Raw genomic sequence first — 22213 nt, forward strand, 5'->3', positions numbered from 1 at the left:
AACAAACATAACTTCTTTTGTAATCACCAACGTCTATATCACCCTGCTGTCATTGAGGGGGACGCTTTGTTATGATTCGTTTTTCTTCGCCGAATGTACATGGCGCTTTGTTCATGATGCTTTTTTTTCGTCACGAGGTTCATGTAGTCTTTTGTTTGACAGGTTGACAGGGCTATATAAACAGGGACTGCTGATGGCAGAGATTTTGTTTATGTTACTTTATTTAAAATCATGATTAAACAGACTTTACTGAAGTAACTTTTGCTCATTTTTGGTGGAGAGGTAGCTTATTAGGAGTACTTTCAGAATATGCAATAACCCAGAAAGTGTCAAAATGTACATGATGCCTTTTGAAATGTTACCGTCGAATTTACAAAAAACAGTCTGTAAAGTGAAACCATTTTGACTGGTTAGATGTTGACAGTGGTACTTACATGAGTTTGACGTAGTTTTTTTTTAACGTGTAATTGCATAGTAGAGGTATACTAATATTGACGTCCGTAATAGAACGATCTTAGGTTCTCCAATTGTCTTTGGTCAAGCTTTCTCACAACTGTTTTCGCATTTCTTTTCTGTACTGTCTTCCGTCTGAGACACTGATAGAAGCAATTGTGTTTTGCATTTTATCTAATCTAGTTTTAATGACCCTACACAAGTGACGACGACTGGTTCAATCAGGAATCGTCCGAGTCGGTGACGTCATTGACCTCTATGCCTGCATGCAGTCAATACTTATCAACCGTCGGGGTTCGGTCTTGCAGTGGTGCAGTGTGATGGAACTAGTTTTACTGGTAATCGCATTCTAGACAAACAAGCGTTGAGGGTAGAGTCGGTGGATGTTGGCGCCAGCAATTCTTGATAGAGCTTCACATCCATTCAAGCTTGTCAAAACGAGTTCCGTCGCTCTGCTCTACCCTGATAGTGCAGCTAGTGACTACTGACGAGTTGTGCTCGTATTCTGATTACGTGAAATCCCTCCACGGGGGGTGTTTGTCAAGGATCATCAACTTCTTGGGGTTTGTTATTGATTACGATGATAGTAGGGAGTGATAATATTTTCGAGTGGAATTATTAGTTCAAGTGTTTAGTCTTGTAGTCAGATATTTGGCATAGTTTCTTGGAGTGAGATTCTCAAAATAATAACAAGCAATCGATTTTAACAAAAATGTATTTACAATATTTACAAATTACCCTAGATGAGCAACTCCGGGTACGACGGCATTCAGATTAGCCCAGAAGGTGCTATAACTCTTCACGATGGTTCCACTGAAAAAAAAAAAATAGAAAGGGTAAATGGTTAGTGTTATAACTTCAGACGATCTCGAACATTAGCAAGGACATCCCCGCTGGGCAACGGCGAAGCCCCTAACAAGCGTGTCATCTCAGCTGATTGAGGGGCGACCTTGGCAGCCTCTCTGTGGATGCTGTAGAAGCTGGCTTCATTAATTTAGTTCCCATCGCAAAAAAAAAACTTGTTTGTTTACAAGTTTTTGCGTGTGAACTGTTGTAGTTTGTAGTAGAGCAGTTCTCTACGGAATCGGTCTTTTTTCTTTAATTTTAATTTTTGTATTTTTTTAATCCGGCTGAAACTTTTTTGGTGCCTTCGGTATGCCCAAAGAAGCCATTTTGCATCATTAGTTCGTTCATATAATTTTCCATACAAATTGGCAGCTGTCTATACAAAAATGATATGTGAAAATTCAAAAAAATGTATCTTTTGAAGGAATTTTTTGATCGATTTGGTGTCTTCGGCAAAGTTGTAGGTATGGATATGGACTACTCTGAAAAAAATCGATACACGGCAAAATCTTTTTTGGTGATTTTTAATTTTACTTTTTGTCACTAAAACTTGATTTGCAAAAAAATACTATTTTTAATTTTTTTATTTTTTTACAATTTTTTTATATGTTTTAGAGGACATCAAATGCCAACTTTTCAGAAATTTCCAGAATGGGCAAAAAATCTTTGACCGAGTTATGATTTTTTGAATCTATACAGATTTTTTCAAAAATTCGAAATATTGGTCGCAAAAATTTTTCAACTTCATTTTTTGATGTAAAATCGAATTTGCAATCAAAAAGTACTTTAGTGAATTTTCGATAAAGTGCCCCGTTTTTAAGTTATAGCCATTTTTAGTTAACTTTTTTGAAAATAGTCGCAGTTTTTCATTTTTTAAAATTAGTGCCCATGTTTGCCCACCTCTGAAAAAAATATTTTTGAAAAGCTGAGAAAATTCTCTATATTTTGCTTTATTGAAATTGGTTGATACGACCCTTAGTTGCTGAGATATTGCCATGCAAAGGTAAAAAAACAAGAAAATTTATGTTTTCTAAGTCTTAGGTAAATTCAGCTTTAAGATTTGAGCCTGTTTTGCGAGCACGCGGAGCTCAAAGCCGGCCGCAGCGAGTGTCGAAACGGTGTGTGATGACTAAGTGGCGTGAAGGCGTGCGTGCTAGACGCCCCAAAGGCATGGATAATCCTCTCTCGTTTCTTGTTGTTTATGTCTCCGTCCGCTCGAGGACACCGCGCGGCACAGTCACCAGAGTGCACTTGGACTAGGGTGCTTGGGACCGGTTTGTACCGTAGGTGTAGTAGACCCGCTAGACTGACGGGGGGGCAAAACTATTCTAGAAACGCGCGCTTTCCACATGTGGCGTTGATAAGGGTTGGATTTCTAGCGCAAGAGTTCAACGCGGAGTAAATTACATGTTAGCGACACCCAGAGCTTGTGTTGACAAGACCGGGTCAAAAGTGAAAGGCCGGTACACTTACGTGAAGTAGACCTGTCCCTGGCGGTCCTTGGGTGCGTTCCAGATGAAGGTGGCCCGTTCCTTGTCCTTGTTGTCGGCGTGGGTTATCGACGAACACTCGGGAATGCCCTTGGTGTTTGGCGACTCGACCCATTCTCCGATCCATTCGTTGGTTTGGGCGTCCCGAGCCTGCAGGAAGAACCCACGGAACACATCGTTGCCACTGACGTCCACCTGGATCTGACTTCCCGGTCCGAAGGAGTTACCACTGGCCGTTATCCGGAACGGGCTCGTGGCAAGTTCCTGCGATCTAGCAGCGCCATGGTTCGGCTGGTTGAAGCGTGACTTGACGCAGGTGTCGGCAGGGGCTCCGTCCGGGAAACCACTGGCCACCGTGGCCAGCACCACCACTGAACCTAACACCAGGAATGCGTTCATTGCTAATTCCTTCTCTTTGAGAACACTGCACCAAGAGAGAACTGAACGGTTTGGACGCGCGTAGACTAAACGGCCAAAACCGGCGGACCAGGTGGGCTTTATATTTGTACACACGCCGCTTTTGGCGGGTAGAGGGGGGCACGCAAGATTGACAGCAGCCGAAGTTCTGTGCTCTGTGGTACCACCGGAGGTTACCAGCAGCAAGGTGGGGAGGGGAGCAGGTTAAAAAGGTTTCGACTTAATCGTGTGGGGCTTGGCGCGAAACACGGCATGAATGAAAGGCGCCTCCACGAAACTGACCGGCGAGGGGCTTATGAACTGGTTTTTGTGAGTAGAGGTTAAGTGCAGCAGTCGGGTAAAAAGCGGTGTCCAGTTTTGCATTTCAAGGAGTGATTTATGGGACTAATATTAGGTTAGTGGAATGTTCCTGCTTTGGCAGCGGTCTTTGTTCCTGATGCAATGACCTCGTGTGTCACTTGTTTAGTGTTTTGACCAGATTTTTCCAGAACATTCCACTAATCGTCGGCACTACTATGCTTACTCATAACATTTATAAATACATGCGTCAAGGTAGCACAACGGTGACCTGATGTCAACTTTTGTTAATTATTTGACAGAAGGTTTGACAGATTGACACTGGACAGATTGACATGTTGACAGATTGACACTTAATATAAAATTTTGTACTTACCTTTTTCGAGTTCATCCAATAACACATCAAAGGTACCTCAATGTTGCCGACCGTGTTCGGGAAGCGCGCCAACCCTTTACAGCAAACTCCAGCACGTCCCGATGCAGTTATAAATCCCAGTAATTATCAGGCACATTCTACGAGTCCTACAAAAGCTTAAAACGACCCTCCGATAGCAAGCAATAATTCTCTCCTTCGACCAGATAAAGCCAAAGTACTTGAACAATCGCATTCTGTCGCTTCTTCGTAGCTTTTTTTTCTGGTTTCATGCGGTGCTTTCTCCCCTCTTTGGACGGAGGGGGATGTAAATTCGCGAGGAGTGAGGAACGGAGTCGTCGTCGTCGGACCGGTCATTACGGCCGGTTCAGAATTTTACATTCATGTTCTGAGCGCGCGCCTCGTGGTTGGGAAGAAGAAAGCTCATATGAAACGAGAGTGAGAGAGAAACCTATCTCTTCCAGGGGGGGGGGGTCCCCCCTGAGCGTGGATTCGCACGTATGCAGTTCGAGGGGGTGCTTTTATGAATGTAAGCTACCGACGAATTCCGAAAAAGAACGAATGCCGACAAAAAGAAGTAGGGAAAGAGAGCGTAGCAAAGAGCGAGAGAGTCGCAGAGCATTGCGAGCATAGTAATACGCCTGAATGCAGGTTGGTTTGGGGTGGATGCATGAGGTGCATGCATGCTGGATGGGACAGTGGTGCCAAATTGAAAATAACAATTTGATTTGATGTTTGGTTAAACAACATTTTTCGAAGCGGCAACCACAGATTTATGCTACATATTTTTATAAAGGATACTTTTATCTAGTTGCATTTAAAAATAAAGTGCTTTCAGTTTTTATGGATAAAAAAAAAACTTGCAACTAGTTTTTTTTATCTGGCACCCCTGGTTCAACTACTAGCAACTGAATAGTACACCATCAGGCGAAATGACAGGCAAAACTTGTCCCTCTTCTCGCCCCCCCCCCCCCCTTTCCGACGGAACACTTACAAACGAAAGAGCTTGGCGCCGCCGATTGCATGCCATAGATCCGAATCCTCTCCTACCAACCCTGCCCGCGAGAGCGAGCCCAAACGCCTGCGCGTAGGCAACCCACCCGACAACGGACGACGGACGGGTCGCCGCTGCAGTATTTTCGGGCGCTCGCCACTTCACACTAGAAGACCCAGAGCGCGCGTTCCGCAACGACAGACACTCTGTGGCCACTACGGCACGCCACGGAACCAGTGTGTTGTGTCAGTTCTATTTATTATTTCGGTTATTGCAGACACGCGGGCGGTTCGCTCCCTGCAGGCTCCCTCGCGCGCGCTCCAAGAGTCCAGTCAGTCCAGTTCAGTCAGTGTGTGTTGCATAGCAAAAGGGGCAACCTTCCCCTGAAGGTATACTGCGCGTTCTCCTGGAACGTCAGGAACCCCGCGATAACCGGAAGTGTCCCCGTCACGCCGTCGTCTTCGCGGTCGCGGACAAGTGTGTGAGTGTGCGACCTCATCCTCCGAGAGTACATCACCAGACGGAAGTTGCGGCTTTTTTGGGTTTGTTTTGGAGCACATACACACACGCACACAGCCCCGTCGTCACCCAGTCTACACACTCACGTTCAACCCCGATATATATTGCGCCCTGTTTGTTGTGTTTGTCATCGTGGATTTTTATTTTCTTCCTTTGGTGCCGAATTGCAGCAGATTCAGTTTTCTTCAAGTGGAGGCACGAAGAAAAATGCGTTTTGGATTTTTCAGCGAAAATACCACCATTATTCGGGACTAGAGAGAAGCAAGTTTGATCGTTAGAGTCGGGTGCGGAAGAAGAAAAAGTCGTTACGTTGGGCTTTTTTCCTCCTTTGTTTTCGTCCTGGCCCCGTGTGGTCGATTCCACGTCGCAGCGGCAGTGTATGTGTGTGCTGGCCCCGTTTAGTTGCCGTTTCGCAGACCCCCGTCGTAAGGAAGAATCTTCCGAAATCGATAGAGAAAGCCGTGAGGCAAAATAGTGGCCAACCCAAGAAGCAGAAGAGGGTCACCAGTGCCGACGGCCGTGGAAAGAAATTTTCGGTGGTTTTAGTCCCCATTTGGCACACAAGCCTAAGGCCAAGGATTGCCCCTGGATGACGACAATGCATTGGAACCTCGGTTAAAGGTAAGCACTGCTACGGGAAAACCCGTGAAAAACGGGAAATGGGGGTCAACGAGGCGTTTTCTTTGTTTCAACACTATACCAAAGGGTGCGTGTGTAACACATCAAACCCGTCACGGAGTAAATATCGTGACCAACGACCGCCAATAGGTGGCACCGTTCCCCACCCTTTCCGCCCAACATTAGGCAAAATGTGTCGTGCGGTTTGTTTGGCCTTAGGCTCGCTCGCTTGACGTTTCTTTGTTATCCTTTGAACACACATCCCATCTCTAATACCAGCAAACAATCGCACAAATACATAAAAAAAGAGGTGCAGCGAAACTCGAGTGCGCGATGAATGACCGCATATCGAGCTTTTGGAGCTTTTTCTGATTGCGATAATGACACACGGTGGCGGCGGCGGAGTCCGTACCGTAGGGCGCCATGCAGAAGAGGAGCCGCGTTGGTTACGGGGTGGGCTTTCGAGAATCGATTGGCGTGTTACGGGCTGGGCGGACGGGCTTTTCCGTTTTGGGAAAGCCGGCCTCCTCCCGGCTGGATGCGATCGATTTTATGCATATTAGGTATACCGATTTAAAATTATAACCTAAACCGGAGCCTCTAATTTGGGCGCGCAATAGGGTTGGACGCGGTCACGGTAGCGGGTGAAATTGCTATGAATTTCCGATTTTTACGGGGCTTTGGATGGATTGAAAAGTTTAGTTTTGGTGATTTGAATAAGTTTAAATTTAATTATGAATGTTCTGATTTCAATCAGATTGAATTTGAAGAATTATTGGTGTAGCATATTGAAACAATCTCCCTGTTTTTGTATTTTTTTATGAGTTGGAAAAATTCTTATTGTAATCCCATATTTTATTTTTGGATCACTGTATTATTTTGTTTTGAATTTAATGTATGTATGTATGTATGTATGATCCCCATACCCGCAGGCAACTTGGTCCCGAAACACATGTGAGCGCTAGGTGAACAATTCGATCATCTTTTACTCCATAATCTGTACACCCACGTGCATAAGTTTTTTTGCACGAATTTTAATGCTACAAATACCGGCGCGTAGATCAAAATGGTTTCCCGCTTCCCTCCCCAAGCGCCGGAAATTTGTAGCGGGTGTAGGGACACTTCGCATAGACGCCCTTGCTCCCATCACGTCACTGAGGGTATGGAGCGACGAGAAATTAATAAGCATGCCCCCCCAGTCGAACCTTCATTAGAGAAGCAGGCAATCCACAACTCACAGCGAACGACCGAGGGAACACCCTACCGCGTATATAATAAGATTGGCGTGGTTGTCTTCAATGAATTGTCAATATGTGTGAGTAAATGAAAGTGTTCTTTTGTATTAAAAAAGGAAAGCTCTCACCAAATTACGAATTCTTCACATCTAAGGCATTTCTATCTTGAAGTCCAAGTTTTTTCAAGTTCAGCTTTGAAAATCCATGAAAGCTTCATTCTTGAGTTGCTCTGCTTCTCGATCTTCTGTTCCTGGCACTGTTCCCGCCGTTTCCGTGTTGTTTTTCTCCGGCAGCTCCAAGCAGCGTTGACATGTTGAACGGCTTCCGGTGGGTCTTCTTAGAAATCCGGAAGTTTAATCTTGACCCGGTGAACCCGGCTTTAATCTGGCCGTATCGCAAATATAGTCATTCACGCGATCTTGTCTCGGACACGTACGACACATGGCGCGGATGAAGCAATTTTCTCCAATTTCACCTGGTGCACATCGAGTTCGGTTCATTCACAAACCGTCGGAATTACTTTGACGAGAAATAAATTTTACCTTTAACCTTCGGGAAGTCGCGAGTTTTCGAATTTCTTACAAGTGCCCTTACAAACTGTGTACAAAGTACACGTACGCGACCTCCGGTGGGTTAATTCAAACACAAAAAACTCCAGAAAAAATGACAAGCGCAGAAAAATTTGCGTCCGACCCGCCACACAGCCTACTTCGATCCTCAATTATTTTGTTTTGAATTTAATAATGATATATTAACTATTAGTGGACCCCCTGCCTTTTGTAGACCTTATGGAAGTATTTGAAAAAAATTATGTAAAATCTCTAAGTGTTTAAAAATCGTTAATCATTTTTATAACAATATTTACTGTTATTTATCTATAATTAATGTTTTAATATTGACAGTTGAAATCAGCTATGGTCCCTTTTGCACGTATGTATTGATATTTGATTTTGCGTAGATATGTTATAAGAGGGATTGAACATTTTCACCAAAGTTTACTTTTAACATTGAAAATTAAAACAAATCCGTTTTTTATTAAAACGAAGTTGACTTTATAGCTGTCGGCCACCATTGCTAGTACCAACCACTAGTGTCTTCCTTTTAATCTACAAGGACTTTCGCCGCCCTGGGCTCCTAAGTGTATGAAAGTATGGCACGGAGCGACGGCGCCGAATACCCATATTTACACAAAGAATTTTAGAGCGCCCGCCGCGGGATTCGAACCGGCGACCTCTGGATTGTGAGTCCAGTGCGCGGTCCGATTGATCCACACGGGCATAGCATAGCATAGCATAGCATACCATAACGGGTCTGCACCACGCTGTAGGGGGTGCCACAATGGTCAATTCAATATTCTTAGACAATTTGATTGCTGCCCGGTACATCCGGAAATATCTAAGAACGTAAATTTCCACACTGTGCTCCAAGGCTACGCCCATACAGTCCCGTGGGGATTTGGGAGGGGATGTTTTTGTTCTTCACTAGTGGCAAAAGTGCAGGGAACCCATGCGACTTTTAAAAGTGAACGGAATATTTTTGGGAGGTTTGGAATGGGGGTTAGGGGAATTTCATCGGGCCGATGAAAATGGTTGAATGCGTAATGTATTAAATGATTTGAAAGTTTGTACATGTAAATGTGAGTCTTTAGTGTATTATATAATAAGCATGTAGTTTTGTAAAAATAATAAAGTAAACAAATATAATACATATATTAAATATAATAAATAAAGTCAAGATGATTCCAGGAAGCTGTAAAAAAATTCCAGTAATTTAAAATATAAATACTCCAGATGGTTCCCATGCTGTTCTAGAAAGTATCGTTAATTTAAACAATTTGATCATATATGGTATGAGGAGATGGTATGTTACAGGAAAGGAAAAGGATGAGGAATAATATAAACAATTATATAAATCATATAGTGAGTTGATAAATTTACACGCAGACAGTAAAATTACCACAATCCCTCACCCCATACGAACAGCGACACAAAAGCACACAAAAAAAAAATTAACCTGAATAATCACGACTTCGACTGACACGCAACAATATTCATTAGCACAATGACCCCCCCATTATTTAATTATAATAACCACTCACCCAAGCACACAAACAGCGACACAAAAGAAATGAAAATGAACATGCAAAAACAAGACAACGCGTCCCCGTTGCCTATTTATTTTTCATTCAGAAGCTTTATGTTAGCAATTTCAATGCCATTTAACATTTGTGTGTTTTTTTTTATTTGGATGAAACTTAGGCAACATTACGAGTTTCCATACGAATTTTGGGGCTGAAAAACTGATTTTTTTAGAAAATCTGAAGAGATATCCCCTCGATTCTTCAGGCAATAATAAGTAACTGTGCCAATTTTGAGCCAAATCGGTTAAGGATTAATGGTCGCTTTTATTCGTTGATGTTTATATGGGGAAAATCGCGAAAATGTACGGGGAAAAACATCGCTTCAGGATTTTGGCAGCAGTTGCAGTGTTAGATTCTTGTTGAAAATTTCCTACAACTTTGTCGAAGGGTGCAATTAGTAATGCGATGAAAAGAGATCGGCTTATATACTTGAAAGTATATACTTATATACTGGGAAATATATAAGAAAATACTTAAAATTAAAAACATCACCAAAAATCATGACCAACTCGGATAGTTTTGCACTCTTCGCCAAAGTTGTAGGGAATTGAATTTCCTACAAGAATCTTACACTTAGACAAATTTGGGTGAGACCCGCACCTCCTGGCAGAAAAATACTGTAACGAAATTCAACGATTAAAATCGACCCTTTAACCTTAACCGAATTGGCTCAAAATTGGCATAGATACTTATTTTTGCCTAAGGAATCGAGTCAGAGGGCATCCCTGACGTCGATTTTTTTTATTGTCATACAAAAGTGCTATGAAAATATTTGAATCCGTATCTCGCGAAGGGATTTGCTGGTCAAGTTGGTGTCTTCGGCAAAGTTGTATGTTATAATTATGTATTTTTAGGAAAAATGGGTACATGAAATAAATCGTAATATTTTTATTTGCATTTTTCCCTTTTAATTTTTTAATTTTTCTTTTGATGTTTTAGTAAACCTGAAATGCCAACTTTGAGGTATAGTGCAAGAAGTTTTCATTCGGAAAAATATGATTTAAAAAAAAAGTCAATTAACGAAGAAGTAGAAATCTAACCGTCACTCATTTCGAAGCAAGTTTATTGGACATAGTTCTATTCTGAGCTAAAAAAAAAGAAGAAATACAAATGTTGAGAATTTCTCGAATATATACAAAATATAGTTTAATTCAGCAAACCTTAGGGTGGGACCAAGGTGGCCACTCAAGTCGGGAAATCGGAAAAGTCGGGTATCTTATGCATATTCGTTTGAAACATATAAGAGTTCAACTCTTGAAAGATTTCATTATCTTTTGTGCAATTTTTATATCAATTTGTTTTGGGCCCTAAACTCAATGTTCAAGGTTGCTTTAACAGTTTTAATGTAATTGAGAATGAAAATGCTGAGCGACATAATTTATTCAATACAATTTGAATTATTTTCGACTTGGATTAGTCAAATAAAAAAGAAACAGTAAACTTCAAACAGCACTTGAAAAGCAAAAAAATTAGCCTAATTTCAACGATTATCACCAGCGTAAAACTAATAATCTGTTTCATTTCGTTACATCGCTTTAATATTTCAAAACGATTCCAAATTAAATTTGGCAGAAGTTTTTTTTCAGCAAATATTTAAAAATGGTAAACTAAATGCATTAAGTCCTGGCAAATAATTTATCTATTTGTTCGATTCCCTTTTTATGAGCATGCGTAATACTTGCAGATATAATTCTAGATTTTCATAAATCATAAACTCATAAATTAAGATAATAAGAGACTTTCATCAATTTCATGAATTAATAAGAGCTTTATTTTTTTGAAATTTCAAAATATACAAATCAAAACGAAATTCCTACATACCTTGAATTTTTAGTAGTTTCACAGTCTGTGGTAGTTTAATAACTTTTATCATATGTTAGCGTTTAATGATCAAAAATTAAATCAGTTCAAACCGAGCAATTTTATACTTTAAGTTTAGCGTTTTTGAAAATGTACCTTGAAATTTTATACTATAGATTATCTGATCTGACTATCATCTTTGAGTGCGGATTTTTTGTCAAGTTTCCATTTGTACTAGAACTGTCTATTGCTCGTTTTTTTTATCTCGTTATTTTGTTCGATGGTTTATATTGACTCTTTTTAATATTAAAAATGTTTAATTTTTGGCCATTCTATGAATAAACATGTCTATTATCTTCGGGTCTCGAAAAGTTGGGAAAAAGTGGCAGTGGGCATACTGGGTTAATATATGTTCATTAATATAAATAACATAAAATATTAATGCTTGTTAGAATTTTTTTTTCTGGACTGGCTTTTTATTTCTCAGCTATATTTTTATGCTTTAAAGTGTCTCATTCGATTGAAAAATCTGCATTCCTATTAGTTGTAAACTATGCTGTATAAAAATAGTTCCAAAAACATAATAATCATTCGCATTCGCCACCAATAGTTTACCGCAGTCCCTCGGCACAATACATCTTCATTATTCCCATCAGCACACTTCCTTCCACGTGTCACTTTGGTGGGCCGGAAGGCTCTATCCTCCCGAGTGTTTTCACCACGTTTAGACACAAGCCCGCCGACGGGCCCTCTCCCCCGAAAAGCTGAGACAGTAAATCTCTGGGTGTTGCAAGACACCATCTTCGTCCCACTTTGCTAGGCAGCATCTTTTTTTTGGGCTAAGCTGACAGATTTGTTTTTTTATTGTTCGTCCCTCGGCACACCCGGACTGATGTATTAAACGTTTCCAGCGTGACGTTTCAATTCGTGCTATTTTGGAAACTGGATTTTTCGCTTTGTTTGGGTGCTTTTTTTGGGACAAAAGATGCTTCGTCGGGAAAGATTTCACGGTTGATATGAGACGCAGATGAGCAATGTGGCATGAGTTTTAGAATGATGGCTCGACACGGTTCTTCAACCGCGAAGCTCTGTCTTGGCAGCATTTTAGAAGGTGGAAGCAGGCAAAGCATAGTTGACAAATGACAGACTGACAGTTTCGAGTTTTTCTGTTTAATAAAATCATTGCATTCAAACACTTTATTGACCTATATAATGTATCACAACATCATACAAACACTTCCGCTCGCCAAATGGAACCGACAATATTTACCGATATTGTTGGCCGTGTCGTGCCACTCAATTAACATTAATTTTCGATCTATATCCCAGTGTGATATTAAACCGGATTTATACGTCCATAATGATTACACTTGTCTCTCGCCCACAGTTAGCCTGGTTAATTAATGTCAACGTTGCGGTTTCGTTCGCTGATCCAAGCTCGACATGGTTATAAAGTGATTAGCGGCGAACGATAGGAACATGGAACCGTTTGTTCGGAGTTTATCCGATAATTGGAACAAAGCCCCGCTAATGGCACTGCGAATATTGTTTGTTTTCGAAAATTGTAAATCCACAAATCATTACCCATCACCAGAGGCAATATTAATGAAGCGTTAGCACGTTCTTCATAAATAACCGCAAACAAAGAAGCTTAATCCCAAAGTTTTCGCGTGGTTGTTGAATGCTAGAAACAAAACCCCGGACTCTTAACCTTCCGGATGGTGGTTGCAACAACTTTGTCAACCAACCAAAGTTCTTGGTTTTTGCAAAGCGGGAACATTTCCCGTACCGTCGAATGGGGACGGGGAGGAGAAATTACTTCCGAGCACGACCTCTTTGTTTAAAACCAGCAAGGGGGAGGCGTTTGCGGTGAGTTGAGCCCGAAAGTTTCACACAATTTACCTATGCCACGCGAGTTGACTGACGACTGACGACGGACGCCGGTATGCAAGTGTATGGGAACAGGTTGTTGAGTTTGGAAATATAAGTTTTAAATCAAAGGAGAAGTGAAATTTATGGTATTATATTTGTAGCTTTGAAAAGAGTTTTGATTAAATAATTTTGAATCTTTTTATAAGCAATTCGATGCTTCAAGATAAATGCATTTAAAAATACACAAAAAATTAAGTAAAATAAAACATAACAGGAGAAGAAAAGCTTTTCTTAGAATAAATGTTGTTCAACATGACTTTCTGAACACAGGTACAAAAAAAAATAAAACAAAAATTGGGCGCTGTGGGTTAAATGATTAAAAAAAAACAATATTAATATTTAATACATCAGGGATTTTTTGTGTTTAATTTTGTGTGGAGTATTTTTTTTACATTTTTTTCACCCTTATTGTTGAAATACTTGGAAGATCAAATCGAAACAATTTCCCAAAAACTTTAATATTCCAAAATAGCTAAGATTGGTTTCAGAACTACTTGTAAGATATTAAGTTGGAACACACTGAGAATAATGTTTGGTTATAATGTAGGTCGACACCATGTGCCAGCTTACAACAAAGTACAACCGCTCGCTACAACCTTTACTGGGCAAGAAGGAAAAGTTTTCAAAATTTTCAGTAAACATGCCAAAAACGAACGACCACACCAAAACCCAGGAAGCAAACACGATTTCCTTCTCGTTTATATGCACTCACTACTACATGCGATACGGAATACCGGGAAAGCAGGAAATTCAGCTGCACTTTGTGCAAGCAGTTTTGTTTTCCTCTTCTTGAGCTTTCCAAACTTTGTCTTGAAGCTATTTTTTTTTGTTTTGAGGACGGGTTCAGCCACCAGCATACATGCAGAATGAAATTTGCTCTCATGTGACCAATTCGTCGCGCACTCCAGCGCAAGGGCAAGAAAAAAATCGATAAAATTATTCACGCATCCATCGCCCAGGGGGGGACCCTCGAGCAGGGTCGTACCCCTTAAGCGCGTTGATAGACGACTCCATAATACGAGTTACTGCAGGCGCCGAGGTCCGCCGCGGTGACATGACCGGCGACGACGACGTAACACGCCACGATCGGAGCGAGTGGTGACATATTTTTATGACCCTGTCCCACCAAAACTTTGTTTGCTGTGGGGGTGTGGACCTGTCGCGGAAAAGTGATTCTTGTCGCAGTGGGTGAAATCCGCGTTGAACTATTTTTAAAACTATCTGGAAATGTTTGCCCTCTAATCGAAAATCAACCGACACACGAACAATTCAAGTGTCATAACATTAATTGAATGAAATTGATAGTCGTGGCGCCAGCCGTCGTCTTTAATGATATATTTAGCAGTTGCATTGCATCACGACATGTCAGTTACGAGCTGGGTACTGTAGAGTGCAAGTGGAATTAATCATTTATGGTGTTGTACATTTTTCATGGTAAGTGATAACTTATATTTAAAATGCAGTTATTGGAATTTTTTTGCAATTTAGAAAATTTGAATCGATTTTATCGATGATTTTTTGGTGTTTTACCAATTCTCGTATTTATTTTGAGAAAGTTTTTAAATTTGTATGATACTTTTTTCAAACTTATTTCTTCAAAATCAAAGAAACTGTTTGATTTGTTGTTATCGGCAAAATTAAAGTTTAAGTGACGAATTCAAGATTTTTTTTAAACTTTGTTTGTTGATCACTGCTGTTAAAAAATATCAATTTTTTACTTCACTTTTTCACACACAAAAAACTGTGCTGTGTTTTAACTAAACCATCTAATTTTCACAAATTTTCAATGTAAAAAAACAGCAACTAAAAATACTTGTAAGATCAGTGAGGGTTGCACATAACTATGAGCAATTCGGCCATCCGATTGCATTTTTAATCTGGCTGAAACTTTTTGCGTACCTTCCGTATGCCCAACGATGCCATTTTGCAACACTATCCATATCATTTTACATACCTACAGAAATTCCATGCAAAAATGATTGATTGATGATGGGAAAATTACAGTTAGGGCGTCCAATTTTCCCGGGAAACGGGAAAAATATTTGAAAAAAAAATTAAATCAAGACTAACATTTCAAAAGGGCCAAACATTTAATGTTAGTCTTGGTTTAAAAAACATTTAAATATTTTTTTTCGAAAAGATCGGAAAATTTCACGAATGTTTCATGTTTTAAATTTGTAAATCGGACCATTAGTTGCTGAGATATCGACATTAGAAAATGGTGGGTTGTTTGGGTGAGACTTAGAAAACATCAATTTTCCTGTTTTTAAACCTTTGCATGGCAATATCTCAGCAACTAAGGGTCGTATCAACAAAGTTCAAAATAGCAAAATGTAGAGAACTTTCTCAGCTTTTCAATTTTTTTTTTTTTAGAGGTGGGCAAACATGTGCACTAAATTAAAAAAATGAAAAACTGCGACTATTTTCAAAAAAAATTACCTAAAAATGGTTTTAACTTTATCAAAATTTCACTGAACTACTTTTTTATTGCAAATTTAATTTTACATCGAAAAATGAAGTTGAAAAATTTTTGCGACCAATATTTCGATTTTTTTTAAATCAGTATTGATTAAAAAATTCATAACTCGGTCAAAGATTTTTTGCACAACCTGGAAATTTCTGAAAAGTTGGCATTTTATGTCCCCTAGAACATATCAAAAAATAAAAAAAAATAAAAATAGTGTTTTTTTTGCAAATCAAGTTTTAGTGACAAAAAGTTAAATAAAAATCACCAACATTTTTTTACCGTGTATCATTTTTTTCAGTGTAGTCCTTATCCATACCTACAACTTTGCCGAAGACACCAAATCGATCAAAAAATTTCTTCAAAAGATACAGATTTTTGAATTTTCATACATCATTTTTGTATGAACAGCTGCCAAATTTGTATGGAAATGATGCAAAATGGCTTCTTTGGGCATACCGAAGGCACCAAAAAAGTTTCAGTCGGATTAAAAAATACAAAAAAAAATCGAATGACCGAAATCTGAGAGAACTGCTCTCCTGTTTTAACCGAAATCGATCAAACAAATCAAAACACTATTAAAAAAAGATGGCTTAAACAGCTGTCTTGATTCGTTACATTTGTCCTGATTTGCCCAAGATATTAATGTTTGATGAAAAATAATTAAATATGATATTGTTTTAAATTTGAAAACATAAATGTACGTAAATATAACACCCAGTCTTTTTGAAAAAATATATAAAATTCAATAGGAAATTTTTAAAGCGCTAGGCATTTTGCGGATTTGTAAACTAAAATTTTGACAATTTTCCCTGATTGGCCAAATTAATGCTGATATATGCCGAATACGAATTTTAATGCTTTAAAATTCTTATCGATTTCTAAGTATTCAACTGTTCATCTATTTCCACAACCAAATCTGAATTTCCAAATCAAAGTTTGGTTTCTTTTTTCAATTTCTGGATACCCCGTTACAAAATATAAAAGATCCCGGGATTCGGGAATTCCCGGTTTTGGAATAATCCCGGGAATTTCCGGGATGGACGCACTACTTACGGTCATACGAAAATTATAGGCTAGTTTTGGAAATTTTAATTTTTGGGTCATATATGACCCATCAAGCCTTAAAGTGTTAAAGGAAGAAAAATGTTGCGGATTTTTCAACCATTTTTTGTCACTAAAAAAATGATTTTGCCATCATTCAGAAAATTTTAGAGTTACGATCAAAAAAAATAGTGATGAAAAAAAATTACTTTAACTTTTGATAACTTTTGAAAAAAAAGTCTCAGTTTTTCCCCTTTTTTTAAATATTGTACATGTTTGCCCAATTTTGAAAAAAATATTTTAAAAGGTTGCCTTCCTTAAATTTTGCTGTTTAGAGATACGGTATCGTTATTTGATCACAGATTTTCAACTTTTAAAATTGAAAAAATTACACTAAAACCCCCGTTTACGCGCAGGCGTTACGATTTTTTTAGGTTGCGTTCTTGAAAACAGTGTAATGTTTTTACATTCTTTTGAAAGCAATTTGTAGATCTGCTCAAGACGTATAAATTGACTGATTTGTTCGAAAAATATATTTTGAAAATTTTGTAATCTGGACTAATATTTCGAAAGGGTAAAAAAAAGCAATCCACTTTAACGACCCCCGGGTCTTTTCTGTTGCAAGTTTCTGCTCATTTCTAGGCGTCCGAAGGTTATGTGTGGTGAGTCACCCAAAACCTCTTTTACGCAAATGGACCGACGTTTTACTTCCCCATCCGATAGAAGGCTAGGAGGATAAGGCGGGAATCGAACCCGCGCCCCATAGCAACTTAGGGATCTAACCACTGCGCCACGAGGTCAAACTTTCAATGTTACTCACAAGATCGTGAATACAAAGAGACGAGTTGTTCCTTTTAATTCCGCTAGATATATAGTGGAATTAAAAGGAACAACTCGTCTCTTTGTATTTACACTAATGCATTTTGCCAAAACGCTCAACCAAACCACAATCGTATGATCGGTTTCATAAACCAACCTTTGAATGTTAAAATATCCCATAATGTTTTTTAACAAACTATATCTTAATTTAAATAGATAATGAGATAGAGATAGGGCTGAATTTTAGTAGAGTTTTGTTTGGGTTGACAAAATGCTTACAAAAAAATGCAATTAATATTCTGCTCATTTTAATTAGCGTACTGTGCAAAGGTCAACTTCACCATCAAATGAAATATTTAATTCTGCCACACAGAAAAAAATAATGTAAATTTGGAAGCTTTAATTTTTGAATGTTGAATATTACCTCTTTTATGATGTAATTTTACCTCAATTTAGACTGTAAAAGTGACATTACACCAGAAAAGTGGTAAAATTACACATTTCCAGAGGTAAAATTACACCTTTTTTCTGACATAAAAGATGTACCTCTTCCCAGATGTAATATTACCATGATTTTTTTTTCTGTGCACCATTGCCCGACAAACCCGACAGTGTAGCCTTAACCAGTGCTTTTAACGTGCAAATTTTGTTTGCTTCCATCGTTTACCCAGGTGACAGCCGAAGCAATTGGCGGTCATAACGTTGTGCAAGAATAATTTGCCGGAAACCAGCCAAATGGGTTGGTTGGTTGGGTATTATTTGCTATCCGCCGGAATGACTGTTGGCGGAAGGTGATTCGCCCTAATAGGGCCAAGGACAGTTCTGTTGACGTAAGACGGCGCTGTCAAGCTGTCTTGAAACTCGGTTTCGGTTGGATTTAATAACAATCGTAATAAGGGGACAGCGTTCTTGCCGTTAACAATAATCACTGGCCAAAAAAGAGGGACTAAATGGCAAATTGAACAGTCTAGAAGTGCGAACGGAAAAGAAAAGTGGGGAGTAATTAGTGTGTAATTTGGTGCTTTTTTACGTCGGGCGCTGTGTAATTACGTTTAATGTGGCTCTTTTTTGGGAATAATTATATACTTTACAGGATCAGTGTCTGCCGTTGAATCGTAAATCGGAATCGAATCTTCTATATATATAAAAAATTTCGATGGTTTTGTTCGAACGCGAATCAGTTCAGTAAGGAGCGTCGGATCGAGGTGCTCTTTGTTGCGTTGGGTTCGTATAAGTCCAAGGAAGGTTCTTACGCCAAAAAGTGACAACTTTGGCCACTCTGGAACCGATTCCGGAAAATCTGCAGATTGTATGGGAAAAGTTGCGTAAAATCAAATTTTGATCACAGGAGGCTGAATAAGCAAACAAGCAAAAAACGTCAAGAAACCAAAAAGGGCAGGACGAAGTTTGCCGGGAAAAGCTTGTTTGGGATAAAAAAACGCACTTATCTTTTAAAGCATTTTTAGTTGGACAATTTCTTCAAAAATGATTTATCCTTAACTTCGTCTTCGTCTTCATACCAAAATTACCCAAAAAAAGGGAAGGCCTGAGGGGGTTCTGGAAAGCCCTTTTCCGTGATATATCGATGCTTTTTGCCTGCATCGGAAGCTAAAGGTTAGGTCGGGGTGATATCGTTTGGGATGTGCCGACAGTCGGAATAGGGGAAGATTTATATGTTCGATTTTCCAAATGAACCATTTCCAAGAGGGTGAACTACTGGGATTGGAATTGAAACGTTTATGGAGTGGTAAACACGTGAGTTTTTTTTAAGTAAAAAAATCGTTACAAATTTTTAAAACTCGCACATGAGATTGTTATAATTGAACATTTATGAATATGAAGCATGTTTAAGTAGCATTCTTAAAACCAATAGAATGATTTACCAAAAAACCGAAAATAATATTTTGCTCGCCTACAAAATGCAACCAAAGCCGTGGAATTGATTGCCTCCGGTTTTTGGAATCCCCAGCTGGTCAAAATTTGCACTGCCGCTCACGTAGAGCAAAATGGAGCCAAATCGATTCGTCCGGAAATGGCCATCATTTGCCACTACATGATAAACGCGATGATTTTGGGCTCTTTTCAGCCACCACCGGCCGTTTTGGCCCCGCGATAAACAGTGTCGAAATCGCTGGATTTAGGCTTTTTGGGGTTATTTTTAGCCATACCCGTGTATGTCGCGTGTTTAGCTTTTTTTAGATTTTGGCGATTTGAATTTGTGTACGATCATCATCGGAGAGACAATATTGGTTGAACAAACAAAAAAAGCACAGCATTTTCCAGGACATTTGATTTGCTTGAGGCAAACACTCCCAACACACAAAAAAACCGGTCCGTTCCGGCGACAGAAAGCCTACCCAAAGGGTCTGCCAGAAAATCCGGTCCGGGTTGGCCTCCGGCCGGCGGAAAACTGCATCTAAAGCTCCACTTTCTGGCACAGAACTTGTCGCTTGCAAATGGCCTGGCTATCAATGCCAACTGGAGGGGGAGCAGCATTGTCGTGTCGTGCCGAAAATTGAAACTCTTTGGTGGGGTGGCGGGGGTGTTGAGGGACCTTGGCGAGAAAGAGGCCCAAACTCAGAACAGAATTGATGCCACGGACAACCGCAAATATTGGAGCTCGCTGCTGACGCGGTGCTGCTCGAATAAATCAGTCAGTCAGAGGTACACTGGATGTGGGCAAGATTAGTGCGAGCAACTGGTGACCGGCTTCCGGACGGCGAAATTTGACTCCCGAATACGTTGTGGGGTTGATTTCACTTTGAAGTTGGGCTTTGTTCTAGAAACTGTGTCACGACTTCCACCTTTAAGGGGTTGCATACATGTATATCTGCAAAAAAGTCAGAGGTTAGTATGAGCACACACTTCAACTTTTTTTTAATTATTTTTTCAGGGCATTAAAATATACATTTTACCTACTAACAAAACAATTTTGAAGATATTTGGTTGGATCATTGCCGAGATATAGCAAAAAACGGGTGCCACGATATCTCAACACTGTCTTGACCAAATCGGCTCAACATTTTGGTGAAGCCCGATTTTCAAAAAGTTTATTTTGAAAAAAGATAAAAATATCGTTGTGTTTTTGATATAAAAAACCTTAAGTTTTTAATTTTTGTATTTAAAAAAAGCAGTTTTTAAAAATTGGGCTTCGTCATGCACACGGGATAAATCTTAAGAGTCTTCACCTCAAATTTCAGCCAATTTGGTCCATCCCATATCGAGCTATCGTGGCACCCGTAACTCAACTCGGGGTTTAGAGAAAAACGCCAACAAAGTTTGAAGTTAAATCGTCTCTTACTCAGTTTAATCATGAATTATATTCATGAAACTTTCAGGAGTGATTAATAATCATCTTTTGCAACCCCTTAAACAGATTTTGATGATATTCAAAATGACATTGATTTTTAACAGCATTGCAAGCTTAGTAGCTTCAGAAGCTCAAAAAATCAATGTTTAAAATTACCGACACCGGTGTAAATCGGTGTCGTTTATATCGAAGAAATACCATAAAAAATCATTTTCTAATTTTGGGGAATAATTTAGGAATGAAAAATATGTCTTAAGTTAGGTAATTTTTTTAAGGGTTCTTTTTCCATATTATTTCGTCGTTGGTCTTTTAAATTGTGTTAAATGCAAAATTCAAATTTGGTTTACAAGAACAATGTCTTAACTCTCTCCTGTTTTTTTTTTTAATTTTTTTTTCTTTTGTTCAGAGATTGTGAAGTTTATTTAAAAAAAAAACTTTGCTTGTCTTATATTTTTTATCTTAGATATTTAATAATTTTATTTGCATTCATATTGTTTACTTTTTGTGTTTTTTTTTTATTGTATTAGGCCAACACTACAAGCTTAAGAGCGAGTTTTTCACCGATGTGAAACAGGTCGTATCGAGGTGCTCCGATTTTGATGAAACTTTCAGGGTTTGATTGTCAATACATGAGATGAACTCATGCCAAATATGAGCCCTCTACGACAAAGGTAAGTAGGGTAAAACGGGCTTTGAAGTTTGAAGTCCAAAATACATGAAAAATCTTAAAATTGCTCGCGTTTGCGTAAAACTTCATCAATTCCAACTCTCTTAGATGCATTCGAAAGGTCTTTTGAAGCACTTCAAAATGTGCCATAGACATCCAGGATTGGTTCGACTTTTTCTCTTAGCTTTTGCAAATTACTGTCAAAAATGGATTTTTTTAAAACCTTAATATCTTTTTGCAACAGCCTCCAACACCCATACTCCCATAGGTCAAAAGATAGGTAATTACATGAACTATAAGCCTACGGTGTTAACTTTTTGGCCAATCGCAGTTTTTCTCATAGTTTTTCGATTTTTCTAGAACAAACATTTTACAACGTTAGTTTTTGCCCTGTAGGCCAAGAAGACGGCACTTTTTGGTCTCAATTTTGTCATATTCGGAATCCTCGGAAAATTTCACGTAAGTTAGAAGTATTGGAGTTGTAAATTTGATTAAAAAAAATAATTAAATAAAACATTTTTGAAAAAAAAAAAAAATGATTTTATTTACCCTGCGATCAATACGTCAAATGCTGTATCAAGTAGGCGAAAACCTGATTTACCCCTAATCCAACAAATTGTAAAAAAATATTTTAATTCATTCTAAATGGCAATTTTTCCAATCAAATTTACAACTCCAATACTTCTAACTTACGTGAAATTGTCCGAGGATTCCGAATATGACAAAATTGAGACCAAAAAGTGCCGCTATGGAAGCCTACAGGGCAAAAACTAACGTTGTAAAATGTTTGTTCTA

At 38.9% G+C, this 22213-nt stretch overlaps 2 protein-coding genes across 8 annotated transcripts in view; one reads left to right on the forward strand and one right to left on the reverse strand.

Annotated features, from left to right (window-relative positions):
* Positions 1-1150: 1150 nt before the first annotated feature.
* LOC120424267 (putative defense protein 3) lies at positions 1151-3374 on the reverse strand. Its single transcript, XM_039588329.2, has 2 exons — positions 2773-3374; positions 1151-1266 (listed from the first exon to the last, which is right to left on the reverse strand). Exons 1-2 carry the CDS (start codon positions 3186-3188, stop codon positions 1188-1190), a joined length of 495 nt encoding a protein of 164 aa, XP_039444263.1. The 5' UTR covers positions 3189-3374; the 3' UTR covers positions 1151-1187.
* A 1655-nt stretch (positions 3375-5029) lies between these two features.
* The window catches only part of LOC120424276 (uncharacterized), a 120125-nt gene continuing 102941 nt past the window's right edge, over positions 5030-22213 (forward strand). For 5 of the 7 annotated variants that reach the window (XM_052706469.1, XM_052706470.1, XM_052706472.1 and 2 more), the window contains exon 1: positions 5030-6010. The gene's annotated coding sequence lies outside the window, so the exon portion shown is untranslated. The remainder of the gene's footprint in view (positions 6011-22213) is intronic. The other 2 variants (XM_052706471.1, XM_052706473.1) reach the window with 2 other exon arrangements.

Source organism: Culex pipiens, chromosome 1 (genome assembly GCF_016801865.2).
Source record: "Culex pipiens pallens isolate TS chromosome 1, TS_CPP_V2, whole genome shotgun sequence".
Classification (NCBI taxonomy): Eukaryota; Metazoa; Arthropoda; class Insecta; order Diptera; family Culicidae; genus Culex; species Culex pipiens.

Excerpts from the sequence above, each read along its gene's own strand:
- LOC120424267 (XM_039588329.2), bottom strand. The coding sequence starts at position 3,188 with ATGAACGCATTCCTGGTGTTAGGTTCAGTGGTGGTGCTGGCCACGGTG. Across the intron at positions 1,267-2,772 it reads CAGGGACAGGTCTACTTCAC|TGGAACCATCGTGAAGAGTT; the intron begins GTAAGTGTACCG and ends TTTTTTTTTCAG.